Source organism: Oncorhynchus mykiss, chromosome 22, assembly GCF_013265735.2.
Source record: "Oncorhynchus mykiss isolate Arlee chromosome 22, USDA_OmykA_1.1, whole genome shotgun sequence".
Lineage (NCBI taxonomy): Eukaryota > Metazoa > Chordata > Actinopteri > Salmoniformes > Salmonidae > Oncorhynchus > Oncorhynchus mykiss.
In genome coordinates, this window is record NC_048586.1 from 32,407,876 (window position 1) to 32,422,847 (window position 14,972).

At 40.7% G+C, this 14,972-nt stretch overlaps 1 protein-coding gene across 4 annotated transcripts in view; it reads left to right on the plus strand.

The window, feature by feature from the left end:
• Positions 1-12,245, plus strand: part of LOC110501768 (coiled-coil domain-containing protein 141) — a 34,709-nt gene extending 22,464 nt beyond the window's left edge. For 3 of the 4 annotated variants that reach the window (XM_036959128.1, XM_021579548.2, XM_021579549.2), the window contains 9 exons: positions 5,078-5,218; positions 5,348-5,545; positions 5,754-5,937; positions 6,087-6,199; positions 6,285-6,416; positions 6,601-6,785; positions 9,313-9,646; positions 9,859-10,778; positions 11,425-12,245. In XM_036959128.1, the coding sequence (XP_036815023.1) occupies positions 5,078-5,218; positions 5,348-5,545; positions 5,754-5,937; positions 6,087-6,199; positions 6,285-6,416; positions 6,601-6,785; positions 9,313-9,646; positions 9,859-10,778; positions 11,425-11,710 (2,493 nt within the window). In that variant the 3' untranslated portion in view covers positions 11,711-12,245. The remainder of the gene's footprint in view (positions 1-5,077; positions 5,219-5,347; positions 5,546-5,753; positions 5,938-6,086; positions 6,200-6,284; positions 6,417-6,600; positions 6,786-9,312; positions 9,647-9,858; positions 10,779-11,424) is intronic. The other variant, XM_036959127.1, reaches the window with a different exon arrangement.
• Positions 12,246-14,972: the final 2,727 nt, after the last annotated feature.

Genomic DNA, 14,972 nt, shown 5'->3' on the forward strand with positions numbered 1-14,972 from the left:
CAAGCGGTCTGTCATGTGCCTTTTACTGAGGAGTGGCTTCTGTCTGGCCACTCTACCATGAAGGCCTGATTGGTGGAGTGCTGCAGAGATGGTTGTCCTTCTGGAAGGTTCTCCCATCTACACAAAGGAACTCTGTAAGAGTGACCATCGTGTTCTTGGTCACCTCCCTGATCAAGACCTTTCTCCCCCGATTGCTCAGTTTGGCCAGGCTTCTTGTGTGGTTCCAAACTTCTTCCATTTAAGAAGGATAAAGGCCACTGTGATCTTGGGGACCTTCAATGCTGCAGACATTTTGTGGTACCCTTTCCCAGATCTGTGCCTCAACACCATCCTCTCGGAGCACTATGGGCAATTCCTTCAACCTCATGGCTTGTTTTTTTTTGCTCCGACGTGCACTGTCAACTGTGAGACCTTAACTAGACAGGTGTATGCCTTTCCAAAGCATGTCCAGTCAAGTTGTAGAAACATCTCCAGGATGATTAATGGAAACAGGATGCACCTGAGCTCAATTTTGAGTCTCATAGCAAAGGGTCTGTAAACTTATGTAAAAAAACTGTTTTCGCTTTGTCTACACTTTGCATAGATTGATGAGAAACATGTATTCAATACATTTTAGAATAAGGCTGTAATGTAACAAAATGTGGAAAAGGTCAAGGGGTCTGAATACTTTCCCAATGCACTATTTAAAAGTTGGTGTTAATTCCATTTAAAATCAGGAAGTACAGTAAATTGAAATTCCAATGTCAATTGCCTTAAATAGCATAGGAATTTCTGTTTACTTCCTGAATTGACATGGAATAAACTCCGATCATGTCTTATGTAATCGTACAGACCACTCTACAATAATGTTTTTGTGCATGAATAAAGATACATTAGTAACAACTAAGTATTTCATATTAATAACATCAGTGTTAAACTGTAATGGTATGAAATTGAAAGAAATTTAGCTTAGAAATTGAAAGGAGGGACTCTCTCTTTGCTGTGCCATGAAATAGACAGATGGGATATAGCTTAACAGAATTTACCAGGATTGACCTTTTGTAGCAGGTTAAGAGAACTAACGCAGCAGGTTAGGAAAAGGGTTAGGCTTAGCTAAAAGGCAAAAAATGTCAACTTTAGATGTCCATTTGACTAGCCAAAAGCCTTTTATAAATATGGATGAGTAGACATGGTATTTTATTAGCAGGAGCAGTTGCTGCTGCCCATCAGCTGGGGTGAGACTCAATTTAAAGCCGATCAAGCTCTGACCGTACCCTCAATATACAGTAGCACAGCCTAGGCTAGGCCTACTTCCCTCAAGGGCCATACTGCTCTGGTTCTGCAAACTAAAGGCCCATTTTTATTCTTGAGCGGATGGTCAGGGGGCCGGAGCATAAATTCTAGACTGCAAATTGACCGCAAGAAGCCCAAACATATCATATTTGACAAATGTACCATTTCAAACCTTGCTTATAACTTACAATCATATACAGTATATTTCTATTATGCTGTTACGCAACACCCTGCTACAACTCAACTCTCCGTGAAGCGAAAGAGGTATGGGCTGTAGGTGTGAGTAAGGATGACAAAAGGCAGAGAATTTACCATTTACTAGGAATGTATTCCTTCACACGGTAATATGGGGAAAAGGGGCTGGACAGAACCAAAGAAAGTAAATATCAAAGCCCCTTCTATCTAACCTGCCTAACCACTACTTACCTAATTTAGCACCACCTGGTGCCCTAACCAAAATACAGGGTGTGCCTGTATTAGTGTGCCTAGACAGTGAATATACTATGGGTATATGTATGCCCACGGGCCTCTTGCCTAAGCACTCCCTAGGTGCCTTCCCCTTCCCCCCTGGGAACAAATGAAACAGAATATTAACAATTTCAAACACACTGAGAAACACGTCATCAAATAGGCTCTGACTGAGCAACAAACTCACAGAACATACCACAGTTGTTCCCATCTACAACTGACATAGTACACACCAACTGCCTGAGAAACAACCAACATATGCTATAACCATCAGCCTCCTCTCTCAGCAATCATCTTTCTTCAATGACCTCTCAGCAATCATCTCTCTCCTGAACAACAGGCTTTTATAACTGGAGAAGGAGTCTAATGGGATACAGCTGTAACTTGACGAGGGGGCGGGGTCAGATCCACTTAGCCGTGGAGTCGACCAATCAGCTGCTTGGGGGATTTCAGGAAGCCATTTCCTGAAACACACTCAAATACAAACTACAACACAGAAACTGGGGAACGTAACATATGCATGGGAATCTTTGTCATCTGTAATCTCGAAATAGTATTTCTTAATGGGTATGTTTATAGTTCTCTAAAGGTTATTTACTTTGGTTCTATTAAGTTATCAGTGGGTCAGGTCTCAGTTAGGTCTCTGTAGCATCTGGCTCAGTAGCTATACAGTAATTGCTTTGCGACATCAAACAGACTTTCCTTAATGTTTCCTTGTTTCTCTCTCTCTCTCAAAATTCACTTTAAGGGCTTCATTGGCATGGTAAACATATGTTAACATTGCCAAAGCAAGTCAAGTAGATAATAAACAATAAAAATTAAAAGTAAACATTCCACTCACAAAAGTTAAAATATTAGACATTTCAAATGGCATATTATGTGCAAATTGTTAAAGTACACAAGGGAAAATAAATATGGGTTGTATTTACAATGGTGTTTGTTCTTCACTGGTTGCCCTTTCCTTGTGGCAACAGGTCACAAATATTGCTGCTTTGATGGCACACTGTGGTATTTCACCCTGTAGATAAGGGAGTTTATCAAAATTTGGTTTGTTTTCAAGTTATTTGTAGATCTTTGTAATCTGAGGGAAATATGTGTCTCTAATATGGTCATGCACCTCATTTTGTTGGCAGTGTGCACGTAGCCTGTCTTTCTCTTGAGAGCCAGGTCTGCCTACGGTGGCCTTCCTCAATAGCAAGGCTATGCTCACTGAGTCTGTACATAGTCAAAGCTTTCCTTAAGTTTGGGTCAGTCACAGTGGTCAGGTATTCTGCTTAGGGCCAAATAGCATTATAGTTTGCTCTGTTTTTTTGTTAATTCTTTCCAATGTGTTAAGTAATTATCTTTTTGTTTACTCATGATTTGGTTGGGTCTAATTGTGTTCCTATCCTCGGGCTCTTTTAGGGTCTGTTTATGTTTGTGAACAGAGCCCCAGAACCTTGCTTGTTTAGGGGACTCTTCTCCAGGTTCATCTCTCTGTAGGTGATGTCTTTGTTATGGAAGGTTCGGGAATCGCTTCCTTTTAGGTGGTTGTAGAATTTAATGGCTTTTTTCTGGATTTTGATAATTCTGCTCTACATGCATTATTTGGTGTTTGACACTGAGGATATTTTTGCAGAATTCTGCATGCAGAGTCTCAATTTGGTGTTTGTCCCCTTTTGTGAATTCTTGGTTGGTGAGCAGACCCCAGACCTTAAAAGGCAATGGGTTCTATAACTGATTTAAGTATTGTTAGCCAGATCCTAAATGGTATGTTGAATTTTATGTTCCTTTTGATGGCATAGAAAACCCTTCTTGCCTTGTCTCTCAGCTCGTTCACAGTGTTGTGGAAGTTACCTGTGGCGCTGATGTTTAGGCCGAGGTATGCATCGTTTTTTGTGTGCTCTAGGGCAACAGTGTCTAGATGGAATTCATATTTGTGGTCCTAGCAACTGGACATTTTTTGGAACACCATTATTTTTGTCTTATTGAGATTTACTGTCAGGGCCCAGGTCTGACAGAATCTGTGCAGAACTGAACATGGCGGTGTTTGCTTACTGGATTAAAGACCTCCTCCATTTCTGTCATTATTGAAGAGATTGTGATATCTCGCATCTCAAAATAATGTTAGATCCCTCACTTCCAAGGCAGTTATAGTCAATTAACTCAACATAATATTGTGTGATTGGCCAGACTGAAACATGGCTTAAGCCTGATGAATTTACTGTGTTAAATGAGGCCTCTCCTCCTGGTTACATGAGTGACCATATCCCCCACGAACACCACAAATATTGCTAACATATACAATAGCAAATTTCAATTTACAAAAATAAGAATTACTGCATTTTCATCTTTTGAACTTCTAGTCATGAAATCTATGCAGCCTACTCAATCACTTTTTATATCTACTATCTACCTCCTGGGCCGTATACAGTGTTCCTCACTGAGTTCCCTAAATTCCCCCAACACCGCTTTCCATGAATTTGTATAGCAGACCCTCTTGCCAAAATGGGTCAAAAGCTTTTTTGAAATCAACAAAGCATGAGAAGACTTTGCCTTTGTTTTGTTTTGTTTGTTTGTCAATTAGGGTGTGCAGGGTGAACACATGGTCTGTCTTACAGTAATTTGGTAAAAAAGCCAATTTGACATTTGCTCAGTACATTGGTTTCCCTGAGTAAATGTACAAGTCTGCTGTTAATGATAATGCATAGGATTTTCCCGAGGTTGATGTTGACGCATATCCCACGGTAGTGTGTGTGTGTGTGTGTGTGTGTGTGTGTGTGTGTGTGTGTGTGTGTGTGTGTGTGAAACAGACACTCCCCATGTACCCATCTCAGCTAGGGAAAAAGATAGTTAGATATAGTTATACGAGGTTCCCAAAATGGGATGTACAGGGAGGCTGGTTAGGCTGCAGCTGTCCTTGTCTGACATATGAGCTGGCCATTCGGAGACTCTACACCTCTGCAGAAGGCCGTCGGCTGATACAGAAATGGCCCTACTGTATAAATCACGTCTCCAGTCTTAGCCAATAAATGCACCAAAATAATCCTTACACTGAGTGAATCTGAATCCAACCCTGCTCTGCTACACTTTTCTGTTTTCCTGCCAAGATAGGATACCCTAACCCAGCCACCCTCCCCCTCCTTCATATCTCTGGTGGTGCTGTTAGATGGTACTTGTTCAATGTTCTGTAACTGTATCAAAGGGAGTGAATTACAATGGATTTACATGTCAACGCAGATAAGAAACACAGGATGATGATGATGATATGAGGCTTTTATGTCTTAACTGATTTAAATGTTTTGTATTCTGATTTAAAACATTTGTTATTAATAGATCATGATTCTTTTCATTTCAGCTGAGAAAGTCATTCAAGGACCTCAAGAAGAAATTCAACAACTTGAAGTTCAATTATATGAAGAAAAACGACAAGTCAAGGAACCTGAAAGCAGTGAAAAACCAAATCCAGCAGATAGAGATTTATGTTGAAAAGTTACAGGTGAGACACACCCTGTTTGCCACTACAACAACAACAAAATCACATTTCCCTCATTCCCTGCTGTTCAATGGTTTTGAAATCATTCCTAGGTCATGCATATTTTGTTTGCCTCTTTCTCTCTTGATCCAGATATTGCAGAAACGAGTGCAGGTATTTACAGTTAAAGTGACTTCCAGCACAGAGAAGCATCTAATAGGCAGTAACCCCAGAGAGATAGAGGATGCTGTTAATGAGCTACAGAGACAGCTGGGGGACTTTGACAAGACTGTGGAGGAGTACAAGCAGAATCTGGACATGAGCATAAAGCTGCAGCAAGCCATGGATGAGGTGTGGATGGAGAAAACATAAGACAAATAGTTTACCCTCTAATTGCCAATTGTGGAGGAAAAATGTTGGATAAAAAAATCAACTAACATCTTGTCAGAAAGCATCATAAAGGAAATGGAGGAATTCAAGGAATTGGATATAGCGTATTTTGTGTTCGCCTAATATCTGCTGCAATTGTCTCACCATTTTTTCTGCTTTTGAATTTCAGTATAACTTCTGGTGTGATGAAGCAAGTGCTACAATTGTGAGAGTAGGGAAGTACTCTTCCCAGTGTAAGACCAGGGAAGCAGTGTCTATTCTATACAAGCAGTTTGAGAAGTTTGTTTGGCCCACTGTGCCCCAGCAAGAGGAGAGGATCAGCCAAATCACAGAACTGGCTGTCTGTCTGCATGGTAAGGAAACAATAAACCACCATCTTGACTTTAGACAGAATTCTAAAATGCTATTTCAAAATGTGGGGTGACATGTCCCCCTGTTCTTATTGGAAGTCACACCCATGACACTGGCATTGAGGACTGTATGAACTGTTTTTAATGTACAGGTGCTGAGGAGGGAAATAAGTATACGGAGAAAACTGTCACCAGACACAATGAGATAGTGGAATCGATAAAGGAACTATCCAATGGATTGATGGATTTGGAGGCTAAACTACAGGTACGATGAAAAAAGCGGGTTATTTTCCTCAGATATTTTACTAGAAAATGCCTCTTGAAAATATGTGATTGTTCGCTAATTTCAGACTGAGGCTTTGAAGCAGGAGCCTGAAATAAAAGAATTGGATAATGACATACAAGAGGAAAACAAACAAGAGAAAAAATCTAACCAAGAAACAGAGAAAGCTGAGATGTACCCCCAGGAGTCTCTTGATGTGGTATGTTTATTGATAAGGAAACGATATACCATTTTGTTGGCTTCAGTGGGTTTTGGATCCCACTTCTGAAACCATCTGTAATCTGTCAAAAAATATATATATATTTTCAGTCTTCAGTTTTTTATCATACTGTGTGAAATGTGGGTTCCATTTATTTTTTGGACATTATAATGTATGATTTCAGCAGTCTGAGCTGAAAGAAACTGGACACACTCCCGAACTAACCATGGGAATGAACGGGAAAGAGGTACCCATCAAAATAATTGAAAACACAAGAAGCAAGAAACCTCAAATCCGCAAAACAAGGAGCCAGGAACTACCAGATAAACTCCACCCACAACATCACAACAAAGTGTTATCAGAGAGCAGGTACCTTCAACCACCACTATCTACACGTACATCCTCCACTCACTTACTCACTCACACACACACACACAAACACATACACACATACACACATACACACACACAGGGCCGTGCACAGACCTTTCAGGGGACAGGTGTTAAACAACCTCTTGAATCTAGGGGGCACTATTTTCATTTTTGAAAAAATAACGTCCCCAAAGTAAACGGCTATTTTGTCAGGACACGATGCTAGAATATGCATATAATTGACAGCTTAGGATAGAAAACACTCTAAAGTTTCCAAAACGGTAAAAATATTGTCTGTGAGTATAACAGAACTGATATTGCAGGCGAAAGCCTGAGAAAAATCCAATCAGGAAGGGACGCTTATTTAGAAAGCTCTGCGTTCCTATGCGTCCCTATTGAGCAGTGAATGAGATATCAACCATATTCCTTTTTCTATGGCTTCCCTAATGTGTCTACTGTCACAATACATAGTTTTAGGCTTTATTTTGAAAAATGAGCCTGAACGTCAACATTGCGTCAGTGGTCAGCTGAAGTCTCTCAGAGTGTTTTGTGCGTAAAGGACAAATGCGGCCATTGTTTCTCTCTTTCCTACTAAGAAGCCACCAGTCCCGGTTGATATATTATCGAATAGATATTTAAAAAACACCTTGAGGATTGACTATAAACAACGTTTGCCATGTTTCTGTCGATATTATGGAGCTAATTTTGAATATTTTTCGGCGTTGTAGTGACCGCAATTTCCGGTCGATTTCTCAGCCAAACGTGAAGAACAAACTGAGCTATTTCGCCTACAAAAATAATATTTTTGGAAAAAAGGAACATTTGCTAACTAACTGGGAGTCTCGTGAGTGAAAACATCCAAAGCTCATCAAAGGTAAACTATTAATTTGATTGCTTTTCTGATTTTCGTGACCAGGTTGCCTGCTGCTAGCTATGCATAATGCTATGCTAGGCTATCGATAAACTTACACAAATGCTTGTCTTGCTTTGGCTGTAAAGCATATTTTCAAAATCTGAGATGACAGGGTGATTAACAAAAGGCTAAGCTGTGTTTCAATATATTTCACTTGTGATTTCATGAATAGGAATATTTTCGAGTAATATTTATGTCCATTGCATTATGCTAGTTAGTGTCAGTTGATGATTACGCTCCCAGACCCGGGGTGGGTAGTATCAAGGTTTTAATGGGCATCTCCATGAGCATAGGAATATTTGTTTATGCAACAAAATATATTACTTTAGTGCCTTGCTGCAAACAGGATACATGTTTTGGGATATTTTTATTCTGTACAGGCTTCTCTTTTCACTCTGTCAATTAAGTTAGTGTTGTGGAGTAACTACAATGTTGTTGATCCATCCTCAGTTTTCTCCTATCACAGCCATTTAACTCTGTAACTGTTTTAAAGTCACCATTGGTGTCATGGTGAAAACCCTGAGGGGTTTCCTTCCTCTCCGGCAACTGAGTTAGAAAGGACGCCTGTATATTTGTAGTGATTGGGTTTATTGATACACAATCCAAAACGTAATTAATACATTCACCATGCTCAAAGGGTATAATGCACAAGGTGTAATTTCGAAATTTTGTCTTGTCAGTCATTGCATACCTTAGAGAGTTATTTATAACTTAACAGAAATGTTAAGACATGTCCAGATTAACTAGCCAATGTCAGCAAACGTTTTTTAGCCCATAGATTTTGTTGTAATGTTTGAGTCACTCAAATATCACATGAATAAACATTAGGCATGGCAAAATATGTAGAACTGCAACATTCTCTCCACCAACAAGAAGGGTGTGAACAGTTTGTGTCATGAACAGTGCTTGTGCCCATAGAAATAGACATGGCGGGAGAGTGGGATGTTCTCCAATGCTGGATGGGGGGCCTGAGTGAAGAAAGAGAACCCCTGGTCTAGACTATCTGTGTTGCTGCTGCCGACTGAGGAAGGGATGGAGTTGGTTCGGAGCGAGTGTCGTTGATGCAGCCTATTTACTCTCTTTCTGCCTCTGTTTTGCATGTATCAGTCAACCAGACCAAATATTGGTGATGTTAATCAAATGTTATGCTTCTGTAGCAGTACTGTTGATATTTACTAACTAGGTAGCTTGAACGTTGACTGCATCTCAAGCCATGCATGTTTGGATACCGGGCTTGCGCAAGCTCTGTACAGGGCAGACCAACAAGTGCAACCAACGGACAAGGTGTGAATGTGGGAGTGGCGAACTTGTTGCCACAACTTGCAGGCAACAATGATGAAACTTGATAAAAAATATAATACTTATACCACCACCCAAAAGGGCAGTGGCAAGTGGGACGGCAAAGGGGCATGTGCTGGGCACAGGTTGACTCCTATCTGTGCACGTGCCTGCACACGCACACACACACACACACAGATTCCTCTCCCCTTACGTTTTTTGTTTTGTTGACTTTCTTTTTTGGTTTATTCTGTTTCTTTGTAACTATTATAAATAGACTTTGGCTCCATGAAAACGCTCTATAAAACTCATGTATTATTATAATTATTATAGGTATCAAACCCGGGAGTTGTGCTCGGAGACCAGGAGAGTGGAGACTATCACCAGCAGGTTGACGATGGAGAGAAAAGAGCAGCTGAGCACCTCTTTCTCATGTATACAGACCTTCAATCTGTCCTGTTCACCGCTGGAGAGGGACAGGAAAGTCCATACGCTCAACGAGGCAGGGATCAAGTCTCTGGTCACCCCTCCTCCTACTATTCTTCCTCCTCTTGCCTTCGCTTCGGCTCCCAGCTTCTCTGATATACAGAGAGAGTTCCAGAAGAAGGAGAGACAGGGCCCTGCTCAGAGGAACTTCCCTGGGTTTCATACTTCTAATACTGATCAGGTTGGTCTTCTTAAGTCCTCAAACAATTGGTTTCCCCTGTTGTTTGTCATTTCCTGAAGTCCTTGTTGTTTTTGAGGTATTATCATGACTTATTATCATACTTCACTACTACTGGGGTTTTCTGTCCCAAGACCCCATACATAAGGGATCTATCTGTGTGTGACATGCTTTTATTTTGACCTCTCCCTGTTTATTTTTTCGAATCCTTACAGGATGAGCCTTTCCCCCAAGATGCATCACTTCTGCTGCCGCCCGCAGGTGGTCTGACGGAGAGGAACCTTCAGCTGCATAACCTCATGACAGAAGAGTCCCTGTCTAACGACGAATATGAGTGCACTTCCCCCGACGACATCTCCCTGCCCCCGCTTTCCGAGACCCCAGAGTCCAACATCGTCCTATCAGAGAATGGCCTGGACCTGGATGGTTTCTGTCTCAGCTCCCAGTCCCACACCATTCACATCAACCAGTACAGCCACCAGTTACACTCCACACATAATGATTACAGCAACAGCCAGAGCCAACAAAGGATCAGAGAGCAGACTGTAAGCTGTCCCTCTCCTACAGGGGGCCTCAACACCAAGTTCAGACCAGAGTCCTCTTCTTTCGTCCACAGACCCCTGACTGTCCCAGCACCAAGCCTGGTCTCAAACACACTCTTCAATATTATGAAAAGCAGGGGCATCCCCAACCTTCCAAATGCCAACCTCCCAAATCTTCCACCGGTCGGCCCCCTAGGCCTAAACGAGTGCCACCAGACCGTGTATTCCGTGCATGAGAGCTCTGTCACAGAGACGCAGGAGAAAGTGCATGACCCTAGCACCATGATGGTTCGAGGATCTGCCTTCCCCGCTGCTGCCGCCGCTAGCACTCTTAACACGCATGCTACCCCCTCCCCATTAACCACCACAGCAGTCACACTCACAGACCAGGGCCAAGACCCAGACCTCTGCAATCCCACAGCCATCAGAGAAGAGATCAGGCAGCCTGGTACCAGCCGGTCCATGGGGAGCACCCTAGCAGGCCAGGGCCCTCCTCACTTCTCCAAACTACTGTCTAGTCCCACAGTTATGGAGGGGTCGCCTGTGACCCTGGAAGTGGAGGTCACTGGATTTCCAGAGCCTACTTTAACATGGTGGGTAGCTCATAGACTTTAGTCATTCATTATCATAGAATCTGTGTCTGAAATGGCATCCTATTCCCTATGTTGTGCACTACTTTTGGCCAGAAGTAGTGCACTCTAAAGGGGATAGGTCAAGGTGTAATTTCTGACACAGATGGAGTATTGGTGCAAGTAGAAATGGAACAGTAGAACTTCATTATTTTAATAGAATCTGTATTATTTTGACTCTTCATAAGCATGAAAAGTCTGGTTACAGTAGTATTAACAGTCACTGCTTTATGTGTTGGGGATATTTTATTAATCAATTCCAAAAGGATCATTCAGGTGGAGAGGAAAGGACACATTGAGAAATTATAAGATAGATTTCTAAACTGCATAAGTAGTGTTAAATCTGAATCCCAAGTCATGTTTTGTGGATAACGTAATATGAATTTATTGGACTAAAATCCTTTACTGTTGTTTGACTTATCTAGCCTTTTGTTTTGATTCCTGTTTAATAACACAACTTTGATAGCACGTTTGATCATTAATGGCATGTTCTAATTTTAAATAATCTAGTTGTTTTGATTGATTGTGCTTCAGCTCACCCTTTGATAAACAGGAATGTGATTTGTGTTTTTCTTGTTGTGATTGTGTGATAATTGACTTCTTGCTTTAGGTTCAAGAATGGAGAGAAACTGACCAATGATGAGCACATAGAACTGTCCCAAAAAGAAGGCAAACATGCATTGTTTATACAGAAAGTCACTGAGGCCGACGCAGGTCTCTATGTGTGCGGTGCCGTCAACTCAAGTGGCACCCTGTCCTCTAGTGCCGCCCTTCAGGTGAATGCAGGTAACAACAGATGTCCCGATCCCAGCTGCCCTCTTCTCAAGCTGAACTGGCACACTTGTTTTGGCACTCTGTGTTTTATCCTGTATCTCCTGTACCTACTGCTCGTATGAAGAAAGAAAAATATATATTAAGCTTTTTACTGCCAGTACCTTTTCCACTCTCACAAAAATGGGAAGTAGTGTTGACTTTGAATAGTAGTACACTGGGTAACCCTAACTTCCACTGTATGGATGCATGCGGTGTCACCTCCAAACCTGGACACCACCACCACCCTATTACACCCAAAACCACGTGTGTATGAAGGTCGGGTTCATTTATTTTGTAGATTTGTATTTAATCTCTGCATAAAAGTATTATCTCAATTAATTTATATCTCAACTAACTCCTTCGTATACTTTCAACCCCTTCGTATACTTTTGTCTAGAAAGTCAGTGCGTTGAGTGTGCCTCCATGACTAAAATGGTCTCCAATTACAGAATCAAGGTATTAATTTACAAATAAAATGCTAAAATCAGTAATTTAGCCAATTTCTCTTTATTGTATTAGGCCCATCCTAAACTTCAAAGCTCTGAGATTAGATGGTAAATTGTTTCAGCCAAATTACCTTATTAAATGTATTTTAAATAAAGTAATGCAGCTTCCGAGTCAAAAGTTTCATGAATTGTTTGTGCTCCCTCTACTACCATCTTGTTATATCCGTTGTATGGTTCTACAGTTTAAGGGTCATGTAAGATGCACATTTATAAAATTATCAGATTTTTTTGTTGCTGTTTTTGTATTTCACTTTATCACTTCACCCCCCCACCCCCACACTAAAATCAAAATACACTTAATTAAGGGAAACATTACTTTTGAATTATTTGAAGATTTACATATTTTCATTACCAATTGACTATAGCTAGGTTTCCATCATGCAAATATTCTAAAATCTACATTAAAACAATATGTGCATTTTCAGACCAGAGATGTGTTTCCATCAAATTGACTGGTGGATAAAAGTCTGTGCGTAATGAAGTAGTGTACAGAATTATATTTTTTTGCAGTTAAAAAACCCATGTACCGGATAAAAAACCCAAGTTAATTGGGTTTGCATCGCATTTTCAACTCTACTAATGATTTTTTCACAAAAATATATATAGCGTTATATAGCAAATGTGCCTACTCTGGTGCCCACTCTGGTGCCCACTCTGGTGCCCACTCTTAGCCAAAAGCTCACAGAAACGGTGTGTGTATATGTAACAGTATAACTTTAGACCGTCCCCTCGCCCATACCCGGGCGCGAACCAGGGACCCTCTGCACACATCAACAACAGTCACCCACGAAGCATCGTTACCCATCGCTCCACAAAAGCCACGGCCCTTGCAGAGCAAGGGGAACTACTACTTCAAGGTCTCAGAGCAAGTGACTTCACCGATTGAAACGCTATTTAGCGCGAACACCGCTAACTAGCTAGCCATTTCACATCCGTTACATATAGCCTACACTACTGTTCAACAGTTTGGGGTCAATTAGAAATGTCCTTGTTTTTGAAAGAAAAGCACAGTTTTGTCCATTAAAATAACATCAAATTGATCAGAAATACAGTGTAGACATTGTTAATGTTATAAATGACTATTGTAGCTGGAAATGGCTGATTTGTTTATGGAATAGCTACACAGGCGTACAGAGGACCATTATCAGCAACCATCACTCCTGTGTTCCAATGGCACGTTGTGTTAGCTAATCCAAGTTTATTATTTTATAATTATAATTGATCATTATAAAACCCTTTTGCAATTATGTTAGCACAGCTGAAAACTGTTCTCCTGATTGAAGAAGCAATAAAACTGGCCTTCTTTAGACTAGTTGAGTATCTGGAGCGTCAGCATTTTGGGGTTCGATTACAGGCTCAAAATGGCCAGAAACAAAGAACTTTCTTCTGAAACTCGTTAGTTTATTCTTGTTCTGAGAAATGAAGGCTATTCCATGTGAGAAAATGCCAAGAGACTGAAGATCTCGTACAATGCTGTGTACTACTACCTTCACAGAACAGCGCAAACTGGCCCTAACCAGAATAGAAGAGGAGTGGGAGGCCCTGGTGCACAACTGAGCAAGAGGACATTAGATGTCTAGTTTGAGAAACAGACGCCTCACAAGTCCTCAACTGGCTTCATTAAATAGTACCTGCAAAACACCAGTCTCAACGTCAACAGTGAAGAGGCGACTCCGGGACGCTGGCCTTCTAGGCAGAGTTGCAAAGAAAAAGCCATATCTCAGATTGGTCAATTTGATGTTATTTTAACGGACAAAAAATTTGCCTTTCTTTGGAAAACAAGGACATGTCTAAGTGACCCCAAAATGTTTAACTGTAGTGTACATGATAGGATTATTATGGACATTATTATTTATCAAACGGCATGATCATGTCGAATAAGACCCTTAATATTTATTAGAAAGGAGCATCAAGTTCATCAATTTTCACTTTCACCACCCTATGAAGTTCATCATAATTTATTTAATCTCTAGCCTAATAAACAGCATGCTTTCCCGAGTCGTACTGGGAGGACAACACATGTCTCCAAGTTTACTTCGATATGATGGTTATTATATCAATATTTGCAAATGAAAGCGTTTCCAATGCCATTTGTTGCATAATTAATTTTAGAAACAAAATGATCCCACCTTGCCTAGCGTATTTTTTTCATCAGATGTACTTTACTCGCATTAAAAGGTTGGATGGAAACCTGGTTTATGACAAAAACGGGCTAAAGAATTGAGTATTGTTTTGTTATGACAAGGTAGGACTAGTTTGGTAGTTATAAATCATAATCTTTCAAATCAAAGGGGAACATTTCCATCATTGAAATACCTGGAAGTTGTATGGACTGCATTTAAGGTTGACTGCTCTGTTGTTGTACTGTATGTTGTGGGGTAACACAATCTCTCAGGTCAAATTGTGGTTCCGCAGGTTACACCTCTTCACTCCAATCCACCTCTCCACTCCACTAACTACTTCAGTCCTCACACAGTGATGATAAGGCTGGCTCCCCTCCTGTGGTAGAGGGCTGAAATATTGCAGATACAGGCTTAAGATTGGCCTTTATCTGCAACAGATAGGCAAGCCATGGGATATTCTTGATAATATCACATACAGTGGGGAGAACAAGTATTTGATACACTGCCTATTTTGCAGGTTTTCCTTCTTACAAAGCATGTAGAGGTCTGTAATTTTACACTTGAACTGTGTGAGGCGGAATCCAGGCAAAGATCCAGAAAATCACATTGTATGGTTTTTAAGTAATTAATTAGCATTTTATTGCATGACATAAGTATTTGATACATCAGAAAAGCAGAACTTAATATTTGGTACCGAAACCTTTGTTTGCAATTAC